The 24,211-nt window shown below is 39.5% G+C and overlaps 1 protein-coding gene across 1 annotated transcript in view; it reads right to left on the reverse strand.

The window, feature by feature from the left end:
* Nucleotides 1-5,410: 5,410 nt before the first annotated feature.
* Nucleotides 5,411-24,211, reverse strand: part of loxa (lysyl oxidase a) — a 33,644-nt gene continuing 14,843 nt past the window's right edge. Inside the window, exons 4-7 of the mRNA XM_061876287.1 lie at nt 16,530-16,686; nt 11,584-11,679; nt 7,171-7,286; nt 5,411-7,102 (exon numbers count right to left, since the gene is read on the reverse strand). Coding sequence (XP_061732271.1) covers nt 7,096-7,102; nt 7,171-7,286; nt 11,584-11,679; nt 16,530-16,686 — 376 coding nt within the window. The 3' untranslated portion in view covers nt 5,411-7,095. The remainder of the gene's footprint in view (nt 7,103-7,170; nt 7,287-11,583; nt 11,680-16,529; nt 16,687-24,211) is intronic.

Consider the following 24,211-nt stretch of genomic DNA (forward strand, 5'->3'; position numbering starts at 1 on the left):
GACAATCGGAGTTCGATTGTTGATGAAGTTAAAAAAGTGCGGAGTGGGGAGTAAAGTCAATTTAACAACTTTCAATGCCTTTTCCCTCAGGATAAATACTCACTAGCGCTCTCTAGTGGTGTAACTTAGAACGTGCATGAAAGAATACAATTTATATATATATATATATATATATATATATATATATATATATATATACATATATATATAAATGTTAGAATTTTGTGAAAATGGCAGCAAAAATCATTTAATAAGATGTCTAAAGACCAAAAAAATCCATACAATTGGCAACAAAAAAGACAACAAAACAAACCACTCCACTCAGTTTGTCCAATTAGGGGGAAAAAATGTGTGAATATGAGTGTGAATGTTGTCGGCCTATCCGTGTTGGCCCTGTGATGAGATGGGGACTTGTCCAGGGTGTACTCCGCCTTCCGCCCGAATGCAGCTGAGATAGGCTCCAGCGAACCCCCGCAACCCTGATCGGGACAAGCGGTAAAAAATGGATGGATGGATGGATGTTGCATCAGTTTATGACAGACTACAGGTTTTTATTTAAAAAAAAAAAAATGTTGCGAAAATGGCGTTAAAAAGCATTAAATGAGATGTCTAAACACCAAAACAATCCATACCTTTACAATTGGCAACAAAAAAGACAACAAAACAAACCACTTCACTCAGTTTGTCCAATTAGGGGGGAAAATGTGTAAATGTGAGTGGGAATGTTGTCTGTCTATCTGTGTTGGCCCTGTGATGAGGTGGCGACTTGTCCAGGGTGTACGCCGCCTTCCGTCCACATGCAGTTGAGATAGGTGCCAGCGACCCTGAACGGGACAAGCGGTAGAAAATCGATGGATGGATGGATGGATGTTGCATCAGTTTACGACAGACTACAGGGTTTCATAAAAAAAAATTTGTTTGAAATTTGCAAAAATGGCATTAAAAAACATTAAATACGATATCTTTAGACAAAAAAAATCAATAGCATTGCAATTGGCAACACAAAAGACAACAAAACAAACCACTCCACTCAGTTTGTCCAGTTAGCGGGAAAAACTGCTTTTTAAGGTGTTTGATATTTATGATAAATGGGGGTCGGTATAGCTCAGTTGGTCGAGTGGCCTGGCCAGCAACGTGAGGATCCAGGTTCGATCCCCGCTTCCGCCAGCCTCGTCACTGCCGTTGTGTCCTTGAGCAAAACCCTTTACCCACCTTCTCCCAGTGATTTAAATGTAACTTAGATATTGGGTTTCCCCATGTAAAGCGCTTTGAGTCTCTAGAGAAAAAGCGCTATATAAATATACTTCACTTCAAATCACACAAATATTGAGAGTCCATTTTATTTTACCTATTGAGACTAATCAAATTATTCCCCTTCCAATTACAGTAGTATAAAATAGTACAAAAAATGAAAAATATGTTTATTGCATTTGAAAAACTTCCTCGCATTCTTGTTTTGTTATGATTCCATTAGTGCTTAATTTGGCCAGAGTTAATGTAAAATTTTCAACTATTCAACATAATTTTTTTTATCAAATGCCTACAATTTTGTCTATTAAAACAATTGTACGCTTTTGACTACAAATAACAACTTACATTGTTTTAAGTTGCATTAGGAAGCATCTTATAGCTGCAGAAAACTATTTTAGCCTATGACAGTTTTAATATGGAATTAAATATGTGCTTAAACTCAACATGAATGCAATTAGTGAAGTGAATTATATTTATATAGCGCTTTTCTCAAGTGACTCAAAGCGCCTTACATAGTGAAACCCAATATCTAAGTTACATTTAAACCAGTGTGGGTGGCACTGGGAGCAGGTGGGTAAAGTGTCTTGCCCAAGGACACAACGGCAGTAACTAGGATGGCACAGGCGGGAATCGAACCTGCAACCCTCAAGTTGCTGGCACGGCCACTCTACCAACCGAGCTATGCTAGTGGAGTTAAATGGGTCTGTAAAAGTCATTAACCAAATAAAAAACTGATCGAAACATAACTTAAATAGAGATAATTGATGAGCCTTTTGTTTACTTTCGCGTATTGTTGCACCTTGTTGGGCCCAATCAGGAGTGACATTTTGTCAATATTTGCCTGTACTCAGTATTTATTCGTCCCAATATTTTAATTTTATACGTTTGGGGGGAAAAAGAGCATTTTATATGTTTTTGATTGTATTTTTGGCAACTGTGTATGTCCCCAAAAAATATTAAACAAATGTTTAAAAAAAACACTGTTATGGATGAAGATTATTAATTCAATTCTTTTTGTCAGCATAATTGTATGTAAGTTATCACATGAGCTACCAAGCAAAAAGGCTTGTAAAACTCGGCTGTGTACGATGGTCCACAGGAAGATCTTATCTTGACCCAAGTTCTACAAAGCAGAGAGAAAGCAGGACCTGCCCAAGCGCCAGGCGTATTTTTTTCGAACTGTTTTGTGACCAAAGGCGACGGCTGTTTATGACCCCCTCTCCCTTTACAAACCCCTGTTGCCATGTAATCAGGGAAAGTCCAAATAAAAGAGAAGGCGTGCAATTCTTCCGTCGGAGCGTGGTGGAAAACTGTACGAGGGACGGAGTGGCGAAGTTGGGAGAGTGGCCGTCCCAGCAATCTGAGGGTTAGGGGTTCAATCCCCACCTTTTACCATCCTAGTCATGTCCGTTGTGTCCTTGAGAAAGACACTTCACCCTTGCTCCTGATGGGTCCTGGTTAGCGCCGTGCATGGCACATCAGTGTGTGAATGCGTGCATGTGGAAATAGTGTCAAAGCGCTTTGAGTTCCTTAAAAAAAAAAGGTAGAAAAGCGCTATAAAAGTACAACCCATTTACGGAACTGCAGCCCAGACGTTTCTCCTCAATTGAGCTAAATTGAATCCTGTCTCTGTTTAATTCCTTGCTTCTTGTCTGTTTAATAGATGCCATTGGTGTTTGAACCTGACACTTTTTCGCAAACTAACCACTTTTATTGTAATTTTTTTGAACACAATTCAATAAGTGCTATGAGGATGAACTGACAACAAAATTGTGCCGGCTCTTTGTTGGGTTTTGTTAAGTGTGGTCCGGTGTTTTGTGTTAGTTCCTGTCCGGTGCTTTTATGTTGGCAGCTTTTTTGGTTTTGTTGTTGTTTTCCCATGAGTGCCTTTTGTCAATATTTGCCTGTACTCATTTGGTTGGTGCAAGTTATTTTTTTTACCATTATTTTTATTTTATTTAAAATCTTTTTTGTGGGTTACTTGTTTGGCAAAAAAAGAGCATTTTATATGTTTTTGATAGTATTTTTGGCAACTGTGTATGTAACAAAAAAAATCATTAAAAAACACTGTTATGGATGAAGATTATAAATTCAGTTTGGCAATTATTTTTTTGCAAACCAACCACATTTATTGTCATTTTTTAAGGCTTAGATGAAATAAATAGGCTTGATTTTCAGTTCAATACGTGCTGTAAAGATGAAGTGACAAGAAAATTTGTTGGTGTTCGCCGGTGTTTTGTGTTAGTTCCTGTCCTGTGCTTTTACTTTGGCGGCCTTTCCGGTTTTGTTGGTGTTTCCCAATGGCTGCTTCACTTTTGTCCCAGAGCATTTCCCCTCACCTGTTTTGGGTTTTGCAATCAAGACTATTTAAGTTGACCCTTTTTCTACCTCGCTTGTCGGGACATTGTTGATGATGTCAACTATTCTCGATTCTCTGGTGAACATAGACGATACTTTTTGATGCTTATTGCAAGTGTGCTCGTATGTGTGGATGCCATCTTCTCCACATTTCCCTTAAGTGTTATTCCTTTTTTTTCCGAGTACTTCCCCATTGCTATTGCTTTTTATTTATTTTATTAATAAATTCCCCATTTTTTACCTCATGTTTCAACCTGGTTCATCTGCATCCTTAAGATCAAAACTACCTTGTAAAAAAATGAAGTATAGTGGCTAAAAATAGAGGGAGACAAATTGCAAAGGCAGGTAAATGAATATTTCTTGTAAATAATACCATCTTTTATTCCAAATTAAATTCATTCTAAAACACGGTTTAAACCCACTACTAAATAACACTAAAACAAAGTAGACTCACTGGACCAGAGGTGTCAAAGTCGTTTTCACTGAGGGCCACATCGCAGTTATGTTCGGCCCCAGAGGGCCGCTTCTGGCATGTGAATACTATTAGAGGGAAGTCTGAGCTTCCCTGCTTAGGCTGCTGCCCCCGCGACCCGACCTTGGGTAAGCGGAAGAAGATGGATGGATGGAGGGCATTTTAGTAGTCGATTTTTAAAAAACTAAACTATAAAATAAAATATGGAAAGCTGTAATAATTTTATCTTACTGTAAATGGAAAAACATTACTGTTGTTTGTATGGTATAAAAAAAAAGGCAGCTCAGTTACCAGAATGTTGTTGTATATTTTTACATTTGTGCTTTTACTGTATATTAAAAAAAACTGCAATTTTACAGTAAAATTTTGGCACCTGAGCCGCCAGTTTTTTTGTTTCTTTTTTCTACCGCAAATCAACAACTAGATTTTTCGCTGTATTACTGTAAAAATGCCAAAACGGCACTACAGTTTTATTATAGTAAAAAAAAAAAAAGTGTTTTTCATTTAGAGAAAAATGCTGTAAAAACCACAGCAAATGTCACAGTTTTACCGTATTGCAACTTTTACATTGTACAATTTGATGGATATCTTATAATTTATATAATATATTTATATATATAAATTATATATAATATGGATTGCCCTGTGTGGAGGTGGCGACTTGTCCAGGGTGTACACCGCCTTCCGCCCGATTGAAGCTGAGATAGGCACCAGCACCCCCCGCGACCCCAAAAGGGAACAAGCGGTAGGAAATGGATGGATGGAAATAATATGGATGGCCCTGTGTTGAGGTGGCGACTTGTCCAGGGTGTACACCGCCTTCCGCCCGATTGAAGCTGAGATAGGCACCAGCACCCCCCGCAACCCCAAAAGGGAACACGCGGTAGGAAATGGATGGATGGATATAATATGGATGGCCCCGTGTTGAGGTGGCGACTTGTCCAGGGTGTACAACACCTTCCGCCCGATTGAAGCTGAGATAGGCGCCAGCATCCCCCGTGACCCCAAAAGGGAACAAGCGGTAGAAATGGATGGATGGATATAATATGGATGGCCCTGTGGGGAGGTGGCGACTTGTCCAGGGTGTACACCGCCTTCCGCCCGATTGAAGCTGAGATAGGCGCCAGCATCCCCCGTGACCCCAAAAGGGAACAAGCGGTAGAAATGGATGGATGGATATAATATGGATGGCCCTGTGTTGAGGTGGCGACTTGTCCAGGGTGTACACCGCCCTCCGCCCGATTGTAGCTGAGATAAGCACCAGCGCCCCCCCGCAACCCCCAAAAAAGGGACTAAGCGGTAGAAAATGGATGGATGGATGGATGGATATAATATGGATAATATATTTTTATTTGCATAATTAGACAATATTTAAGTTAACATCAATTGTGGTTAAATGGAGTTCTTCTCCCAAAATAGATAGAAATAATACATTTAGTAAGAAAAGTTACAGTACTTTATTTATAAATATTATTTCCAGGGCCAAATAAAATGAAGTGGCGGGCCTTGAGTTTGACACCTGTGCACTAGACTGTCACATTGACAGTGATTTAAAAAAAAAAAAAAAAAAAAGGCTAAATATTTCATCTTTTTTTTTACATTTCAAAACAATTTTAAAGCTTTTTATGATTTGGGATGCTTTAAATAGCAGGGGTCACCAACACGGTGCCCGCGGGCACCAGGTCGCCCGTAAGGACCAGATGAGTCGCCCGCTGGCCTGTTCTAAAAATAGCTCAAATAGCAGCACTTACCAGTGAGCTGCCTCTATTTTTTAAATTGTATTTATTTACTAGCAAGCTGGTCTCGCTTTGCTCGACATTTTTAATTCTAAGAGAGACAAAACTCAAATAGAATTTGAAAATCCAAGAAAATATTTTAAAAACTTTGTCTTCACTTGTTTAAATAAATTCATTTATTTTCTTACTTTGCTTCTTATAACTTTCAAAAAGACAATTTTAGAGAAAAAATACAACCTTAAAAATTATTTTTAGGATTTTTAAACACATATACCTTTTTACCTTTTAAATTCCTTCCTCTTCTTTCCTGACAATTTAAATCAATTTCCAAGTAAATTAACGTTTTTATTGTAAAGAATAATAAATACATTTTAATTTAATTCTTCATTTTAGCTTCTGTTTTTACGACGAACAATATTATTTAAATATTTCTTCAAACTTATTATGATTAAAATTCCAAGAAATTTTTCTGGCAAATCTGGAAAATCTGTAGAATCAAATTTAAATCTTATTTTAAAGTATTTTGGATTTCTTTTAAAATTTCGTGTCCTGGAAAATCTAGAAGAAATAATGATTTGTCTTTGTTAGAAATATAGCTTGGTCCAATTTGTTATATATTCTAACAAAATTCAGATTGGATTTTAACCTATTTAAAACATGTCATCAAAACTCTAAAATTAATCTTAATCAGGAAAAATAACTAACGATGTTCCATAAATTATTTTTTTTAATTTTTTCAAAAAGATTCGAATTAGCTCGTTTTTCTCTTCATTTTTTTCGGTTGAATTTTGAATTTTAAAGAGTCGAAATTGAAGATAAACTATGTTTCAAAATTAAATGTTCATTTTTTTCGTGTTTTCTCCTCTTTTAAACCATTCAATTAAGTGTTTTTTTCATCATTTATTCTCTACAAAAAACCTTCTGTAAAAGAAAAAAAAAACAGATAGAAATACCCATTTTTTTTATATATATAGATTTATTTATTAAAGGTAAATTGAGCAAATTGGCTATTTCTGGCAATTTATTTAAGCGTGTATCAAACTGGTAGCCCTTGGCATTAATCAGTACCCAAGAAGTAGCTCTTGGTTTCAAAAAGGTTGGTGACCCCTGCTTTAAAGGGAAACAAGAAAAGAGGCAAATCAATGGCTTTCACACAAAGAAGGAACACAGCATGCAGAGACAACAGTCAGATTCTAGTCACGTCTAAACTAAACAAACTTGTAAAGACTTTCATATGCGCTCCTCCTCAGTGTCCGTCACACAGCCGCCAGTCCTCCATTAATACCTGCCGACAAACAGAAACCAGATGAAGTGATCGTTGACGAGGGTCCTTGAATGCAACACGTCACTCACGTGGACACGTGACAACCGGACAGGTAGGCGTAGTTCCCCGTGTAGCGGACGTCGCAGCGCACGTTGTTGTTGGTGTAGTCCTCCTCGGGCACCTGGTAGAAGGGGTTGACGCTGACCTGTGGACGGATCCACGCTTGAGATTACTCAGAAATTCCTAAACACTTTGCTTGACAGAGTTTAGTTAAAAATAACAAAAAAAAAAATGGATTTAAATAGGCTTCGCTACACATATTAAAAATAAAAACTTTTAAAGGCTAAGGTTAGTTTGTTTAAAAATATATATATATCCATCCATCCATCTTCTTCCGCTCATCCGAGGTCGGGTCGCGGGGGCAGCAGCCTAAGCAGGGAAGCCCAGACTTCCCTCTCCCCAGCCACTTCGTCTAGCTCTTCCCGGGGGATCCCGAGGCGTTCCCAGGCCAGCCGGGAGACATAGTCTTCCCAACGTGTCCTGGGTCTGCCCCGTGGCCTCCTACCGGTTGGACGTGCCCTAAACACCTCCCTAGGGAGGCGTTTGGGTGGCATCCTGACCAGATGCCCGAACCACCTCATCTGGCTCCTCTCTAAGGGAGAGACCCAAACTCATTTGGGCCGCTTGTACCCGTGATCTTATCCTTTCGGTCATGACCCAAAGGTCATGACCATAGGTGAGGATGGGAACGTAGATCGACTGGTAAATTGAGAGCTTTGCCTTCCGGCTCAGCTCCTTCTTCACCACAACGGATCGGTACAACGTCCGCATTACTGAAGACGCCGCACCGATCCGCCTGTCGATCTCACGATCCACTCTTCCCTCACTCGTGAACAAGACTCCTAAGTACTTGAACTCCTCCACTTGGGGCAGGGTCTCCTCCCCAACCCGGAGATGGCACTCCACCCTTTTCCGGGATAATATATATAAAATATATATATATATAATAATTAAACTACATGGACCGCCTATTGGGCTTCACGGTGGCAGAGGGATTAGTGCGTCTGCCTCACAATACAAAGGTCCTGCAGTCCTGGGTTCAAATCCAGGCTCGGGAACTTTCTGTGTGGAGTTTGCATGTTCTCCCCGTGAATGCGTGGGTTCCCTCCGGGTACTCCGGCTTCCTCCCACTTCCAAAGACATGCACCTGGGGATAGGTTGATTGGCAACACTAAAATTGGCCCTAGTGTGTGAATGTTGTCTGTCTATCTGTGTTGGCCCTGTGATGAGGTGGCGACTTGTCCAGGGTGTACGCCGCCTTCCGCCCGATTGTAGCTGAGATAGGCACCAGCGCCCCCCGTGACCCCGAAAGGGAATAAGCGGTAGAAAATGGATGGATGGACCGCCTATTGCAAGGGTTAAAAAAGATTTGATTGGCATATTTGCACACACTTTTTACCCCCATTTGACTCCCATAATAAACACAAATATATGATAATGTGACATATTGTCAATCAATCAATCAATCAATGTTTATTTATATAGCCCCAAATCACAAATGTCTCAAAGGACTGCACAAATCATTACGACTACAACATCCTCGGAAGAACCCACATAAGGGGCAAGGAAAACTCACACCCAGTGGGCAGGGAGAATTCACATCCAGTGGGACGCCAGTGACAATGCTGACTATGAGAAACCTTGGAGAGGACCTGAGATGTGGCAAACCCCCCCGCCCCCTCTAGGGGACCGAAAGCAATGGATGTCGAGCGGGTCTAACAGGATACTGTGAAAGTTCAATCCATAGTGGCTCCAACACAGCCGCGAGAGTTCAGTTCAAGCGGATCCAAGACAGGAGCGAGAGTCCAGTCCACAGGAAACCATCTCAAGCGGAGGCGGATCAGCAGCGTAGAGATGTCCCCAACCGATACACAGGCGAGCGGTCCATCCTGGGTCTCGACTCTGGACAGCCAGTACTTCATCCATGGTCATCGGACCGGACCCCCTCCACAAGGGAGGGGGGGACATAGGAGAAAGAAAAGAAGCGGCAGATCAACTGGTCTAAAAAGGAGGTCTATTTAAAGGCTAGAGTATACAGATGAGTTTTAAGGTGAGACTTAAATGCTTCTACTGAGGTAGCATCTCGAACTGTTACCGAGTACAGAGTACTGGAGCCTGAACGGAAAACTCTCTATAGCCCGCAGACTTTTTTTGGGCTCTAGGAATCACTAATAAGCCGGAGTCTTTTGAACGCAGATTTCTTGCCGGGACATATGGTACATGTGCTACGTGTGTAATGTGCTACTCATAAATAACTAATCAATTTGAACTTACTAACCTTCGCTTGACAGAGGACGGTTTAGTAACACCTCAGAGTCGCACATTTTGGTACTTGACGCATGCTAACGTTAGCATGCTATCTTTCCCCAGGGTTCGGTCCTTGGCCCTGCACTCTTCAGCATCTACATGCGGCCGCTAGGTGACATCATACGGAAATACGGTGTTAGCTTTCACTGTTGTGCTGATGACACCCAACTCTACATGCCCCTAAAGCTGACCAACACGCCGGATTGTAGTCAGCTGGAGGCGTGTCTTAATGAAATCAAACAATGGATGTCCGCTAACTTTTTGCAACTTAACGCCAAAAAAACGGAAATGCTGATTATCGGTCCTGCTAGACACCGACCTCTATTTAATAATACAACTTTAACGTTTGACAACCAAATAATAAAACAAGGTGACTCGGTAAAAAATCTGGGTATTATCTTCGACCCAACTCTCTCCTTTGAGGCACACATTAAAAGCGTTACTAAAACGGCCTTCTTTCATCTCCGTAATATCGCTAAAATTCGCTCCATTCTGTCCACTAAAGACGCTGAGATCATTATCCATGCGTTTGTTACGTCTCGCCTCGATTACTGTAACGTATTATTTTCGGGTCTCCCCATGTCTAGCATTAAAAGATTACAGTTGGTACAAAATGCGGCTGCTAGACTTTTGACAAGAACAAGAAAGTTTGATCACATTACGCCTGTACTGGCTCACCTGCACTGGCTTCCTGTGCACTTAAGATGTGACTTTAAGGTTTTACTACTTACGTATAAAATACTACACGGTCTAGCTCCATCCTATCTTGCCGATTGTATTGTACCATATGTCCCGGCAAGAAATCTGCGTTCAAAAGACTCCCGCTTATTAGTGATTCCCAGAGCCCAAAAAAAGTCTGCGGGCTATAGAGCGTTTTCCGTTCGGGCTCCAGTACTCTGGAATGCCCTCCCGGTAACAGTTCGAGATGCTACCTCAGTAGAAGCACCTTAAAACTCATCTGTATACTCTAGCCTTTAAATGGACCTCCTTTTTAGACCAGTTGATCTGCCGCTTCTTTTCTTTTTCTCCTATGTCCCTCCCTCCCTTGTGGAGGGGGTCCGGTCCGATGACCATGGATGAAGTACTGGCTGTCCAGAGTCGGGACCCAGGATGGACCGCTCGCCTGTGTATCGGTTGGGGACATCTCTACGCTGCTGATCCGCCTCCGCTTGAGATGGTTTCCTGTTGACGGGACTCCGGCTGCTGTCTTGGATCCGCTTTGAACTGAACTCTCGCGGCTGTGTTGGAGCCACTATGGATTGAACTTTCACAGTATCATGTTAGACCTGCTCGACATCCATTGCTTTCGGTCCCCTAGAGGGGGGGGGGGGGGGCTGCCCACTTCTGAGGTCCTCTCCAAGGTTTCTCATAGTCAGCATTGTCACTGGCGTCCCACTGGATGTGAATTCTCCCTGCCCACTGGGTGTGAGTTTTCCTTGCCCTTTGGTGGGTTCTTCCGAGGATGTTGTAGTCGTAATGATTTGTGCAGTCCTTTGAGACATTTGTGATTTGGGGCTATATAAATAAACATTGATTGATTGATTGATTGATCTTATTTAGCTCATTTTCATGTATACACTGTCAGAAAAATTGTATGTAAATTATCAAAAAAAACTTTCCGTTCAAAGGCTTGGAATATTCTGCTGTGTACGATGGGAAGAGACGGGAGGGGTTATCTATTTTGATCCAAGACCTGCCCAAGCTCGATCCAGGACCGGTCCAAACCCGAGGCATATTTTTTTTTTGTGTTAATGTGACCGAAAACAATGGCTGTTTACAAACCCCCTTATTCTTTTAGAAACAGCTGTTGTCATGTAAACAGGGAAAGTCCAAATAAAAAGCGGTAGCGTACAATATTTCGCCAGAGCGTGCTGGAGACTGTTGGGGCGGCATAGCTCGGTTGGTAGAGAAACCGTGCCAGCAACTTGAAGGTTCCAGGTTGGATCCCCGCTTCCGCCATCCAAGTCACTGCCGTCGTGTCCTTGGGCAAGACACTTTACCCACCTGCTCCCAGTGCCACCCGCACTGCTTTAAATGTAACTTAGATATCGGGTTTCACTACGTAAAGCACTTTGTGTCACTAGAGAAAAGCGCTATATAAATATAATTCACTTCACATCCACGCGGCGGCTCACCTTCAGGATGTAGTTCCCCGGTTTGACGTCCGTGATGTCGATCCACTGGCAGTCGATGTCCGCGTTGTAGGTGTCGTAACATCCCGGACTCAGACCCTGCACTCAGTGGCAGAAACATTCGCATGAAGGAAAGAAAAAATGCCAAGTGGTGCGCCACATAATGACGAGCAGGCTCAATTTGGTGCAGATCAGGATAAAGGTGCACAACATTACACTTTTGCTCATAGTGTCAATTTGTTGAAAAAACAAAACAAAAAAACAGGCAATTTCCATGCAATTGTTTGTAGCCGTGTGGCATTAGCCAAGTTATTCAATAATTAGTGCAGATCTGGATAAAGGTGCAGCTTTTTTTTTTCTCTCTCCTTTGGGTTATTCCAAATATATTCCACCGATTATGAGCCAAGGAAGAAAAAAAATAATTTTGGCGAAGGTCCGGATAAAGGTACACACATATTTATTTATTTTTTAGTAGACAGGAAGACGCACTTTCTTTTACCCTTTATGGGTAAATGTCAAAACTCGGTGCAGATCTGGACAAAGGTGCAAATTACATCTTTTTTTTTAACCTATTAAAACATATTTTAGTTCATTGCAGGATTACGCAAGCACTACACATGCAGACTTCCGTGCAACTTTATGGAGCATTAGACGGGAATAACTTTTTGGTGCAGATCAGGATAAAGGTGCACAACAATACTGTCAGGCTTGTCCTTGACAGTGTGGCTATGTTTTAGTTTTTCTTGTCTTTGTTTCCTGTCAGCGCTCTTATTTTGTCTCTTTCCTGTTTTTTCTCCCTGAGCGCTGATTGGCACCTGGCCACACCTGGTGTCAATCAGCCCGATTTCCTATTTTTACCTGCTTTGTCCTCCAGTCAGTGCTGGATTATTGTTGCTTCTACCGGTTGTTTGTCACCACTACTTGTCCATGTCATTATTACTTATCGTTGTAGCTGTGCCTACTTCTGTTCACTCTGTTCGTGCCATAGTTCCGTCGTGTCACAGTAAGTGTTTTTGTTCTTAGCCAAGTTTGTTATTCGCCTCGTGCGCGCCTTTTGTTAGTACCCTTTAGTTTGTTCTTGTTTTAGTATTTAAATCAAATCATGTTTTCTTACTCTATGCCTGCCTCCGTCTCTGCATCTTGGGGTCACAAACTAAACCTGACAAATACACTTTGTCTTCATAGTGTCAATTTGTTGATTATTATGCGAAAAAAACAAAAAAAACGGGCGATTTCCATGAAATTGTAGCCGTGTGGCATTAGCCAAGTTATTCAATAATTATTGCAGATCTGGATAAAGGTGCAGCTTTTTTTATCTCTCTCCTTTGGGTTATTCCAAATATATTCCACCGATTATGAGCCAAGGAAGAAAAAAACTGTAATTTTGGCGAAGGTCCGGATAAAAGTACACACATATTTATTTATTTTTTTAGTAGACAGGAAGACGCACTTTCTTTTACCCTTTATGGGTAAATGTCAAAACTCGGTGCAAATCTGGACAAAGGTGCAAATTACATTTTTTTTTTAACCTATTAAAACATATTTTTGTTCATTGGCAGGATTATGCAAGCACTACACATGCAGACTTCCGTGCAACTTTATGGAGCATTAGACGGGAATAACGTTTTGGTGCAGATCAGGATAAAGGTGCACAACAATACTGTCAGGCTTGTCCTTGACAGTGTGGCCATGTTTTAGTTTTTCCTGTCTTTGTTTCCTGTCAGCGCTCTTATTTTGTCTGTTTCCTGTTTTTTCTCCCTGAGGGCTGATTGGCACCTGGCCACACCTGGTGTCAATCAGCCCGTTTCCTATTTTTACCTGCTTTGTCCTCCAGTCAGTGCTGGATTATTGTTGCTCCTACCGGTTGTTTGTCACCACTACTTGTCCATGTCATTATTACTTATCGTTGTAGCTGTGCCTACTTCTGTTCACTCTGTTCATGCCATAGTTCCGTCGTGTCACAGTAAGTGTTTTTGTTCTTAGCCAAGTTTGTTATCCGCCTCGTGCGCGCCTTTTGTTAGTGCCCTTTTGTTTGTTCTTGTTTTAGTATTTAAATCAAATCATGTTTTCTTACTCTATGCCTGCCTCCGTCTCTGCATCTTGGGGTCACAAACTAAACCTGACAAATACACTTTTCTTCATAGTGTCAATTTGTTGATTATTATGCGAAAAAAACAAAAAAAACGGGCGATTTCCATGAAATTGTAGCCGTGTGGCATTAGCCAAGTTATTCAATAATTAGTGCAGATCTGGATAAAGGTGCAGCTTTTTTTTTTTCTCTCCTTTGGGTTATTCCAAATATATTCCACCGATTATGAGCCAAGGAAGAAAAAAATGTAATTTTGGCGAAGGTCCGGATAAAAGTACACACATATTTATTTATATTTTTAGTAGACAGGAAGACGCACTTTCTTTTACCCTTTATGGGTAAATGTCAAAACTCGGTGCAGATCTGGACAAAGGTGCAAATTGCATTTTTTTTTTTAACCTATTAAAACATATTTTTGTTTATTGGCAGGATTACGCAAGCACTACACATGCAGACTTCCGTGCAACTTTATGGAGCATTAAGACGGGAATAACGTTTTGGTGCAGATCAGGATAAAGGTGCACAACAATACTGTCAGGCTTGTCCTTGACAGTGTGGCTATGTTTTAGTTTTTCCTGTCTTTGTTTCCTGTCAGCGCTCTTATTTTGTCTGTTTCCTGTTTTTTCTCCCTGAGCGCTGATTGGCACCTGGCCACACCTGGTGTCAATCAGCCCGATTTCCTATTTTTACCTGCTTTGTCCTCCAGTCAGTGCTGGATTATTGTTGCTTCTACCGGTTGTTTGTCACCACTACTTGTCCATGTCATTATTACTTATTGTTGTAGCTGTGCCTACTTCTCTTCACTCTGTTCATGCCATAGTTCCCTCGTGTCACAGGAAGTGTTTTTGTTCTTAGCCAAGTTTGTTATCCGCCTCGTGCGCGCCTTTTGTTAGTACCCTTTTGTTTGTTCTAGTTTTAGTATTTAAATCAAATCATGTTTTCTTACTCCATGCCTGCCTCCGTCTCTGCATCTTGGGGTCACAAACTAAACCTGACAAATACACTTTTCTTCATAGTGTCAATTTGTTGATTATTATGCGAAAAAAAACAAAAAACGGGCTATTTACATGAAATTGTTTATAGCCGTGTAGCATTAGCTAAGACATTCAATAATAGTGCAGATCTGGATAAAGGTGGTGTTTTACATCAACGCCTCAGTGTTTGGTTTTTGCTTTGTTATTGTCCATGCATGTGTGCGTTTTCTTCTCTTCTTCTATTATTTTTGTTTTTGTTTTTGTGCTTCCCACTTGCCTGCACATGACAAGTACTATATAAATAATGTTAGATTTGATTTACTTTATAAAGCACTTTTTTATGGGACTGATGCAAAAAAACACTGGAAAACCCTCCAATTTTGGTGCAGATCCGGATAAAGGTTGAGTCCAGGGATGTCCAAAATGCGGCCCGGGGGTCATTTGCGGCCCGCAGGGAATCTTTTAACGGCCCCACGATTAAAAAAATACAACACATAAACAGTGGTATAAAAGAGCAAACATGTGAAATTTAACAAGAAAATGTTTAAATTTTGACCCTAATAACACAACTCTGACATGTAGGCTGTTTCTTTCTTTAAAAAAAAATAATGAATCAAAATCAATGTCATTATGAATTATTGACCTATTCAAGGCACCAATTATGTCGCGTTAAATATTCCACTTTGAGATATTTTTTGAGTAAAATGTTGCATATTTTGTGTTTGCCACACGTTTTTGTTTTAAAACAAACAAACAAAAAACATTTATGAATTATTGACCTATTCAAGGCACCAATTATTTTTGTAGAGAATAAATGATGAAAAAAACACTTAATTGAACGGTTTAAAAGAGGAGAAAACACGAAAAAAAAGAAAATTAAATTTTGAAACATAGTTTATCTTCAATTTCGACTCTTTAAAATTCAAAATTCGAATGAAGAGAAAAACTGGCTATTTCGAATATTATTGAACATTTTTTAAAAAGAATTGATGGAACATCATTAGTAATTTTTCCTGATTAAGATTAATTTTAGAATTTTGCTGACATGTTTTAAATAGGTTAAAATCCAATCTGCACAGTTAGAATATATAACAAATTGGACCAAGCTATATTTCCAACAAAGACGAATCATTATTTCTTCTAAATTTTCCAGAACAAAAATTTTAAAAGAAGTTCAAAAGACTTTGAAATAAGATTTAAATTTATTATACAGATTTTCTAGACTTGCCAGGATAATTTTTGGGAATTTTAATCATAATAAGTTTGAAGAAATATTTCACAAATATTCTTCGTCGAAAAAACAGAAGCTAAAATGAAGAATTAAATTAAAATGTATTTATTATTCTTTACAAACAAAAAAAAAATACTTGAAAATTGATTTAAATTGTCAGGAAAGAAGAGGAAGGAATTTAAAAGGTAAAAAGGTATATGTGTTTAAAAATCCTAAAATCATTTTTAAGGTTGTATTTTTTCTCTAAAATTGTCTTAATGAAAAATATAAGAAGCAAAGTAAAAAAAAAATCAATTTATTTAAACAAGTGAAGACCAAGTCTTTAAAATATTTTCTATTTGAGTTTTGTCTCTCTTAGAATTAAAAATGTCCAGCAAAGCGAGACCAGCTTGCTAGTAAATAAATAAAATTTAAAAAATAGAGGCAGCTCACTGGTAAGTGCTGCTATTTGAGCTATTTTTAGAACAGGCCAGCGGGCGACTCATCTGGTCCGCGTTGGTGACCCCTGCGCTAAACTTTACAGAGGGAAGGCTCGTGAGCTAAGTCGGACATCATTTACATTCGGTGCAAATCCTTCAATAAAAACAAATATTTGTTGTTGCTTAGCAGGATGACGTTGGTAACGGTGAAGCAGACAAGCGGCGTGTTACAGCACCTGCGTGTGCGAGGTGCAGGCGTAGCGTCTGTAGTAGCCGTAGTCGCAGGACGTGTCCTCCAGGCAGAAGCTGACTTTGTGCCCCTCGGCCACCGGGTGATGCGTGGCGGTGTCCAGCAGCTCGTAGCGACTGAACTCATCCATGCTGTGAAAGTGCCTGTGAGGGAGGACGGAGGTCAAGTCACATGTGGCCTTCCATTAAAGGGGAACATTATCACCAAATCTATGCAAGCGTCAATATATACCTTGATGTTGCAGAAAAAAAGACCATGTATTTTTTTCACCGATTTCCGAACTCTAAATGGGTGAATTTTGGCAAATTAAACGCCTTTCTGTTTATCGGTCTTGTAGCGATGACGTCAGAACGTGACGTCACCGAGGTAACACACCCGCCATTTTCATTTTTACATTACAAACAGCTCAGCTCTGTTATTTTCCGTTTTTTCGACTATTTTTTGGAACCTTGGAGACATCATGCCTCGTCGGTGTGTTGTCGGAGGGTGTAACAACACTAACAGGGAGGGATTCAAGTTGCACCACTGGCAAGAAATCTGCCGCCAGACCCCCATTGAATTTACCAGAGTGTCTTCACATTTGACCGGCGATGCCTTTTTTTTTCGGTTGAATTTGGAATTTTAAAGAGTCAAAATTGAAGATAAACTATGTTTCAAAATTGTATTACATTTTTTTCCTGTTTTCTCCTCTTTAAACCATTCAATTAAGTGTTTTTTTCATCCTTTATTCTCTACAAAAAAACCTTCCGTAAAAGGAAAAAAAAATATACGACAGAATGACGGACAGAAATACACTTTTTTATATATATATATATATATATATAGATTTACTTATTAAAGGTAAATTGAGCAAATTGACTATTTCTGGCAATTTATTTAAGTGTGTATCAAACTGGTAGCTCTTCGCATTAATCAGTACCCAAGAAGTAGCTCTTGGTTTCAAAAAGGTTGCTGACCCCTGTGTTACAGTGATGGAGACGAGACATAACGAACGCATGAATAATGATCTTATCGTCGCTAGTGGATAGAATGGAACGAATTTTCGCGATATTACGGAGATGAAAAAAGGCCGTCCTAACAACACTCTTAAAGGGGAACATTATCACCAAACCTATGCAAGCGTCAATATATACCTTGATGTTGCAGAAAAAAAGACCATGTATTTTTTTAACCGATTTCCGAACTCTAAATGGGTGAATTTTGGCAAATTAAAAAGCCTTTCTGTTTATCGCTCTGGAGGCGATGACATCAGAAAGTGACGTCACCGAGGTAACACACCCGCCATTTTCATTTTCACATTACAAACAGCTCAGCTCTGTTATTTTCCGTTTTTTCGACTATTTTTTGGAACCTTGGAGACATCATGCCTCGTGGGTGTGTTGTCGGAGGGTGTAACAACACTAACAGGGAGGGATTCAAGTTGCACCACTGGCAAGAAATCTGCCGCCAGACCCCCATTGAATGTGCCAGAGTGTCTCCACATTTGACCGGCGATGCTTTTTTTTTTCGGTTCAATTTGGAATTTTAAAGAGTCAAAATTGAAGATAAACTATGTTTCAAAATTGTATTACATTTTTTTCCTGTTTTCTCCTCTTTAAACCATTCAATTAAGTGTTTTTTTCATCATTTATTCTCTACAAAAAACCTTCCGTAAAAGGAAAAAAATATATACGACAGAATGACAGACAGAAATACACTTTTTTATATATATATATATATATATATATATATATATAGATTTACTTATTAAAGGTAAATTGAGCAAATTGGCTATTTCTGGCAATTTATTTAAGTGTGTATCAAAGGTTGCTGACCCCTGTGTTACAGTAATGGAGACGAGACATAACGAACGCATGAATAATGATCTTATCGTCGCTAGTGGATAGAATGGAACGAATTTTCGCGATATTACGGAGATGAAAAAAGGCCGTCCTAACAACACTCTTAAAGGGGAACATTATCACCAAACCTATGCAAGCGTCAATATATACCTTGATGTTGCAGAAAAAAAGACCATGTATTTTTTTAACCGATTTCCGAACTCTAAATGGGTGAATTTTGGCGAATTAAACGCCTTTCTGTTTATCGGTCTTGTAGCGATGACGTCAGAACGTGACGTCACCGAGGTAACACACCCGCCATTTTCATTTTCACATTACAAACAGCTCAGCTCTGTTATTTTCCGTTTTTGGACTATTTTTTGGAACCTTGGAGACATCATGCCTCGTCGGTGTGTTGTAACAACACTAACAGGGAGGGATTCAAGTTGCACCACTGGCAAGAAATCTGCCGCCAGACCCCCATTGAATGTGCCAGAGTGTCTTCACATTTGACCGGCGATGCTTTTTTTTTCGGTTCAATTTGGAATTTTAAAGAGTCAAAATTGAAGATAAACTATGTTTCAAAATTGTATTACATTTTTTTTCCTGTTTTCTCCTCTTTAAACCATTCAATTAAGTGTTTTTTTCATCATTTATTCTCTACAAAAAACCTTCCGTAAAAGGAAAAAAAAAATATACGACAGAATGACAGACAGAAATACACTTTTTTATATATATATATATATATATATTTACTTATTAAAGGTAAATTGAGCAAATTGACTATTTCTGGCAATTAAGTGTGTATCAAACTGATAACTCTTCGCATTAATCAGTACCCAAGAAGTAGCTCTTGGTTTCAAAAAGGTTGCTGACCCCTGTGTTACAGTAATGGAGACGAGACATAACGAACGCATGAATAATGATCTTATCGTCGCTAGTGGATAGAATGGAACGAATTTTCGCGATATTACGGAGATGAAAAAAGGCCGTCCTAACAACACTCTTAAAGGGGAACATTATCACCAAACCTATGTAAGCGTCAATATATACCTTGATGGTGCAGAAAAAAGACCATGTATTTTTGTAACCGATTTCCAAACTCTAAATGGGTGAATTTTGGCAAATTAAACGCCTTTCTGTTTATCGGTCTTGTAGCTATGACGTCAGAACGTGACGTCACCGAGGTAACACACCCGCCATTTTCATTTTCACATTACAAAAAGCTCATCTCTGTTATTTTCCGTTTTTTCGACTATTTTTTGGAACCTTGGAGACATCATGCCTCGTTGGTGTGTTGTCGGAGGGTGTAACAACACTAACAGGGAGGGATTCAAGTTGCACCACTGGCAAGAAATCTGCCGCCAGACCCCCATTGAATGTGCCAGAGTGTCTTCACATTTGACCGGCGATGCTTTTTTTTTTTTCGGTTGAATTTGGAATTTTAAAGAGTCAAAATTGAAGATAAACTATGTTTCAAAATTGTATTACATTTTTTTCCTGTTTTCTCCTCTTTAAACCATTCAATTAAGTGTTTTTTTCATCATTTATTCTCTACAAAAAAACCTTCCGTAAAAGGAAAAAAAAAATATACGACAGAATGACAGACAGAAATACACTTTTTTATATATATATATATATATATATATATATATATATATATATATGTATATATATTTACTTATTAAAGGTAAATTGAGCAAATTGGCTATTTCTGGCAATTTATTTAAGTGTGTATCAAAGGTTGCTGACCCCTGTGTTACAGTAATGGAGACGAGACATAACGAACGCATGAATAATGATCTTATCGTCGCTAGTGGATAGAATGGAACGCATTTTCGTGATATTACGGAGATGAAAAAAGGTCGTCCTAACAACACTCTTAAAGGGGAACATTATCACCAAACCTATGCAAGCGTCAATATATACCTTGATGGTGCAGAAAAAAGACCATGTATTTTTTTAACCGATTTCCGAACTCTAAATGGGTGAATTTTGGCAAATTAAACGCCTTTCTGTTTATCGGTCTTGTAGCGATGACGTCAGAACGTGACGTCACCGAGGTAACACACCCGCCATTTTCTCAGCTCTGTTATTTTCCGTTTTTTCGACTATTTTTTGGAACCTTGGAGACATCATGCCTCGTGGGTGTGTTGTCGGAGGGTGTAACAACACTAACAGGGAGGGATTCAAGTTGCACCACTGGCAAGAAATCTGCCGCCAGACCCCCATTGAATGTACCAGAGTGTCTCCACATTTGACCGGCGATGCCTTTTTTTTTCGGTTGAATTTGGAATTTTAAAGAGTCAAAATTGAAGATAAACTATGTTTCAAAATTGTATTACATTTTTTTTCCTGTTTTCTCCTCTTTAAACCATTCAATTAAGTGTTTTTTTCATCATTTATTCTCTACAAAAAACCTTCCGTGAAAGGAAAAAAAAATATACGACAGAATGACGGACAGAAATACACTTTTTTATATATATATATATATATATATATATATATATATATATATATATATATATATGTATGTATAGATTTACTTATTAAAGGTAAATTGAGCAAATTGACTATTTCTGGCAATTTATTTAAGTGTGTATCAAACTGGTAGCCCTTCACATTAATCAGTACCCAAGAAGTAGCTCTTGGTTTCAAAAAGGTTGCTGACCCCTGTGTTACAGTGATGGAGACGAGACATAACGAACGCATGAATAATGATCTTATCGTCGCTAGTGGATAGAATGGAACGAATTTTCGCGATATTACGGAGATGAAAAAAGGCCGTCCTAACAACACTCTTAAAGGGGAACATTATCACCAAACCTATGCAAGCGTCAATATATACCTTGATGGTGCAGAAAAAAAGACCATGTATTTTTTTAACCGATTTCCGAACTCTAAATGGGTGAATTTTGGCAAATTAAACGCCTTTCTGTTTATCGGTCTTGTAGCGATGACGTCAGAACGTGACGTCACCGAGGTAACACACCCGCCATTTTCATTTTCACATTACAAACACCGGGTCTCAGCTCTGTTATTTTCCGTTTTTTCAACTATTTTTTGGAACCTTGGAGACATCATGCCTGGTCGGTGTGTTTTCGGAGGGTGTAACAACACTAACAGGGAGGGATTCAAGTTGCACCACTGGCAAGAAATCTGCCGCCAGACCCCCATTGAATGTACCAGAGTGTCTTCATATATGACCGGCGATGCTTTATTTTTTCGGTTGAATTTGGAATTTTAAAGAGTCAAAATTGAAGATAAACTATGTTTCCAAATTGTATTACATTTTTTTCCTGTTTTCTCCTCTTTAAACCATTCAATTAAGTGTTTTTTTCATCATTTATTCTCTACAAAAAACCTTCCGTAAAAGGAAAAAAATATATACGACAGAATGACGGACAGAAATACACTTTTTTATATATATATATATATATATATATATATATTTACTTATTAAAGGTAAATTGAGCAAATTGGCTATTTCTGGCAATTTATTTAAGTGTGTATCAAAGGTTGCTGACCCCTGTGTTACAGTGATGGAGACGAGACATAACGAACGCATGAATAATGATCTTATCGTCGCTAGTGGATAGAATGGAACGAATTTTCGCGATATTACGGAGATGAAAAAAGGCCGTCCTAACAACACTCTTAAAGGGGAACATTATCACCAAACCTATGTAAGCGTCAATATATACCTTGATGTTGCAGAAAAAAAAGACCATGTTTTTTTTTAACCGATTTCCGAACTCTAAATGGGTGAATTTTGGCAAATTAAACGCCTTTCTGTTTATCGGTCTTGTAGCGATGACATCAGAATGTGACGTCACCGAGGTAACACACCCGCCATTTTCATTTTCACATTACAAACAGCTCAGCTCTGTTATTTTCCGTTTTTTCGACTGTTTTTTGGAACCTTGGAGACATCATGCCTCGTCGGTGTGTTGTCGGAGGGTGTAACAACACTAACAGGGAGGGATTCAAGTTGCACCACTGGCAAGAAATCTGCCGCCAGACCCCCATTGAATGTACCAGAGTGTCTTCACATTTGACCGGCGATGCTAAGACAGACATGGCACAGAGATGTATGGATAACCTGCAGATGCATTTGCAACGATTAAGTCAACGAAATCACAAAGGTGACTTTTGTTGATGTTGTTGACTTATGTGCTAATCAGACATATTTGGTCGCAGCATGACTGCCAGCTAATCGATGCTAACATGCTACGCTAATCGATGCTAACATGCTATTTAGGCTAGCTGTATGTACATTTGAAACTAGATACCCACATTTAATGCGAAACAAACACTTACCAATCGACGGATTTAAGTTGCTCCAGTGTCACAAGATGCGAAAGTCCTGATCGTTTGGTCCGCACATTTTACCGGCGATGCTAATAAGGCAGCCATGCTGTGGGCCACTTCATTAGGTACACCCACGCTATGGCCGAACAGCGGCAATAGCTTCAATTTCTTCTTCAATTTTGTTTTTGCTATCTGCCTCCATACTCCGACCATCTGTTTCAATGCGTGCGTAATCTGTTGAATCGCTTAAGCCGCTGAAATCCGAGTCTGAATCCGAGCTAATGTCGCTATATCTTGCTGTGGTAACCGCCATGTTGTTTGTATCGGCAGCACTGTATGACGTCACAGGAAAATGGATAGTAGTTTCGAAGATAGCGAAAATAAGGCACTTTAAAGCTTTATTTAGGGATATTCCAGGACCGGTAAAATTTTGAAAAAAACTTCAAAAAATACAATAAGCCACTGGGAACTGATTTTTATTGTTTTTAACCCTTTTGAAATTGTGATAATGTTCCCCTTTAATGTGCCGCCCACCACGTGTGCACCAATGGTTCTCAAACCCCAGAAAACAAACAGTGCCACCATTACGACCAACATTGATATACAGTAGCGTAGTCAGCCTAAGTATTCATTAAAAACAAGGCAGATGTTTTATTTAACGAGTGTTGGCCCCAACTTGTCCAGGGTGTACGCCGCCTTCCGCCCGAATGTAGCTGAGATAGACACCAGCGCCCCCCGTGACCCCAAAGGGAATAAGCGGTAGGAAAATGGATGGATGGAAGTATATTTTCAACATGTTTAGCCGCTCTAACATTATTGTCAGAATAATTGTATCCAAGTTATCACAAAACGTGTTTCCATGAGTTCCCGGCGAGCAGACAGAAGCTGTCTTTGATCTTACCAATCAAAAGGCTTGTAAAACGCCACCGTGTAGGTCGGGAAGCGACATGAAGGCGTCGGTTTATTTGATGTATTGTAATTTTTATTTTTATTTATATCTTTTTTTCAATTTGTCGCACTTTTATTATTCTTATTTTTATTTAGCAACATTTTTTTTTTACTTTTTATTCGACCCCTTTAACCCAGAGGCTATTTCATCCCTACAAGCCTGTTTCGCAGGTTTCCCTGCTCTTCAGGGGATCAGATCCTAACACAGCAGCCCCTGCCACACACACATTGCAATCCTGCAGGAAACACTGCTATGTGTTTACCCCCCCCCCCCCGACACGTCTGGTCCACGGTCACATATCTACCGCATGAGGTCGGTTCTGCGAAATGGCCGACTTTTTTCCATGAAGGAAAGAGCTTGTTTTACAGTATCCGTCAAAAAGGAGCACTCGCAGCAGGTCAGGCAAAGTTCAGAACTCTTTGCAGAGTTGGAAGGAACCTGGCTGTGAAAGATGAAGACAAACTTTCCATCTGTTTCTATTTTTTGTGTACATGCATGAGGCAATCGAGCAATAATTGGTTATTAGAAAAATTCCCGCGGAAATTTTGATGGTCCTGCTACCTGTGCCCGGGACCTCTGACCAGAGGT

The sequence above is a fragment of the Nerophis ophidion genome, linkage group LG17, assembly GCF_033978795.1.
Source record: "Nerophis ophidion isolate RoL-2023_Sa linkage group LG17, RoL_Noph_v1.0, whole genome shotgun sequence".
Taxonomy (NCBI): Eukaryota; Metazoa; Chordata; class Actinopteri; order Syngnathiformes; family Syngnathidae; genus Nerophis; species Nerophis ophidion.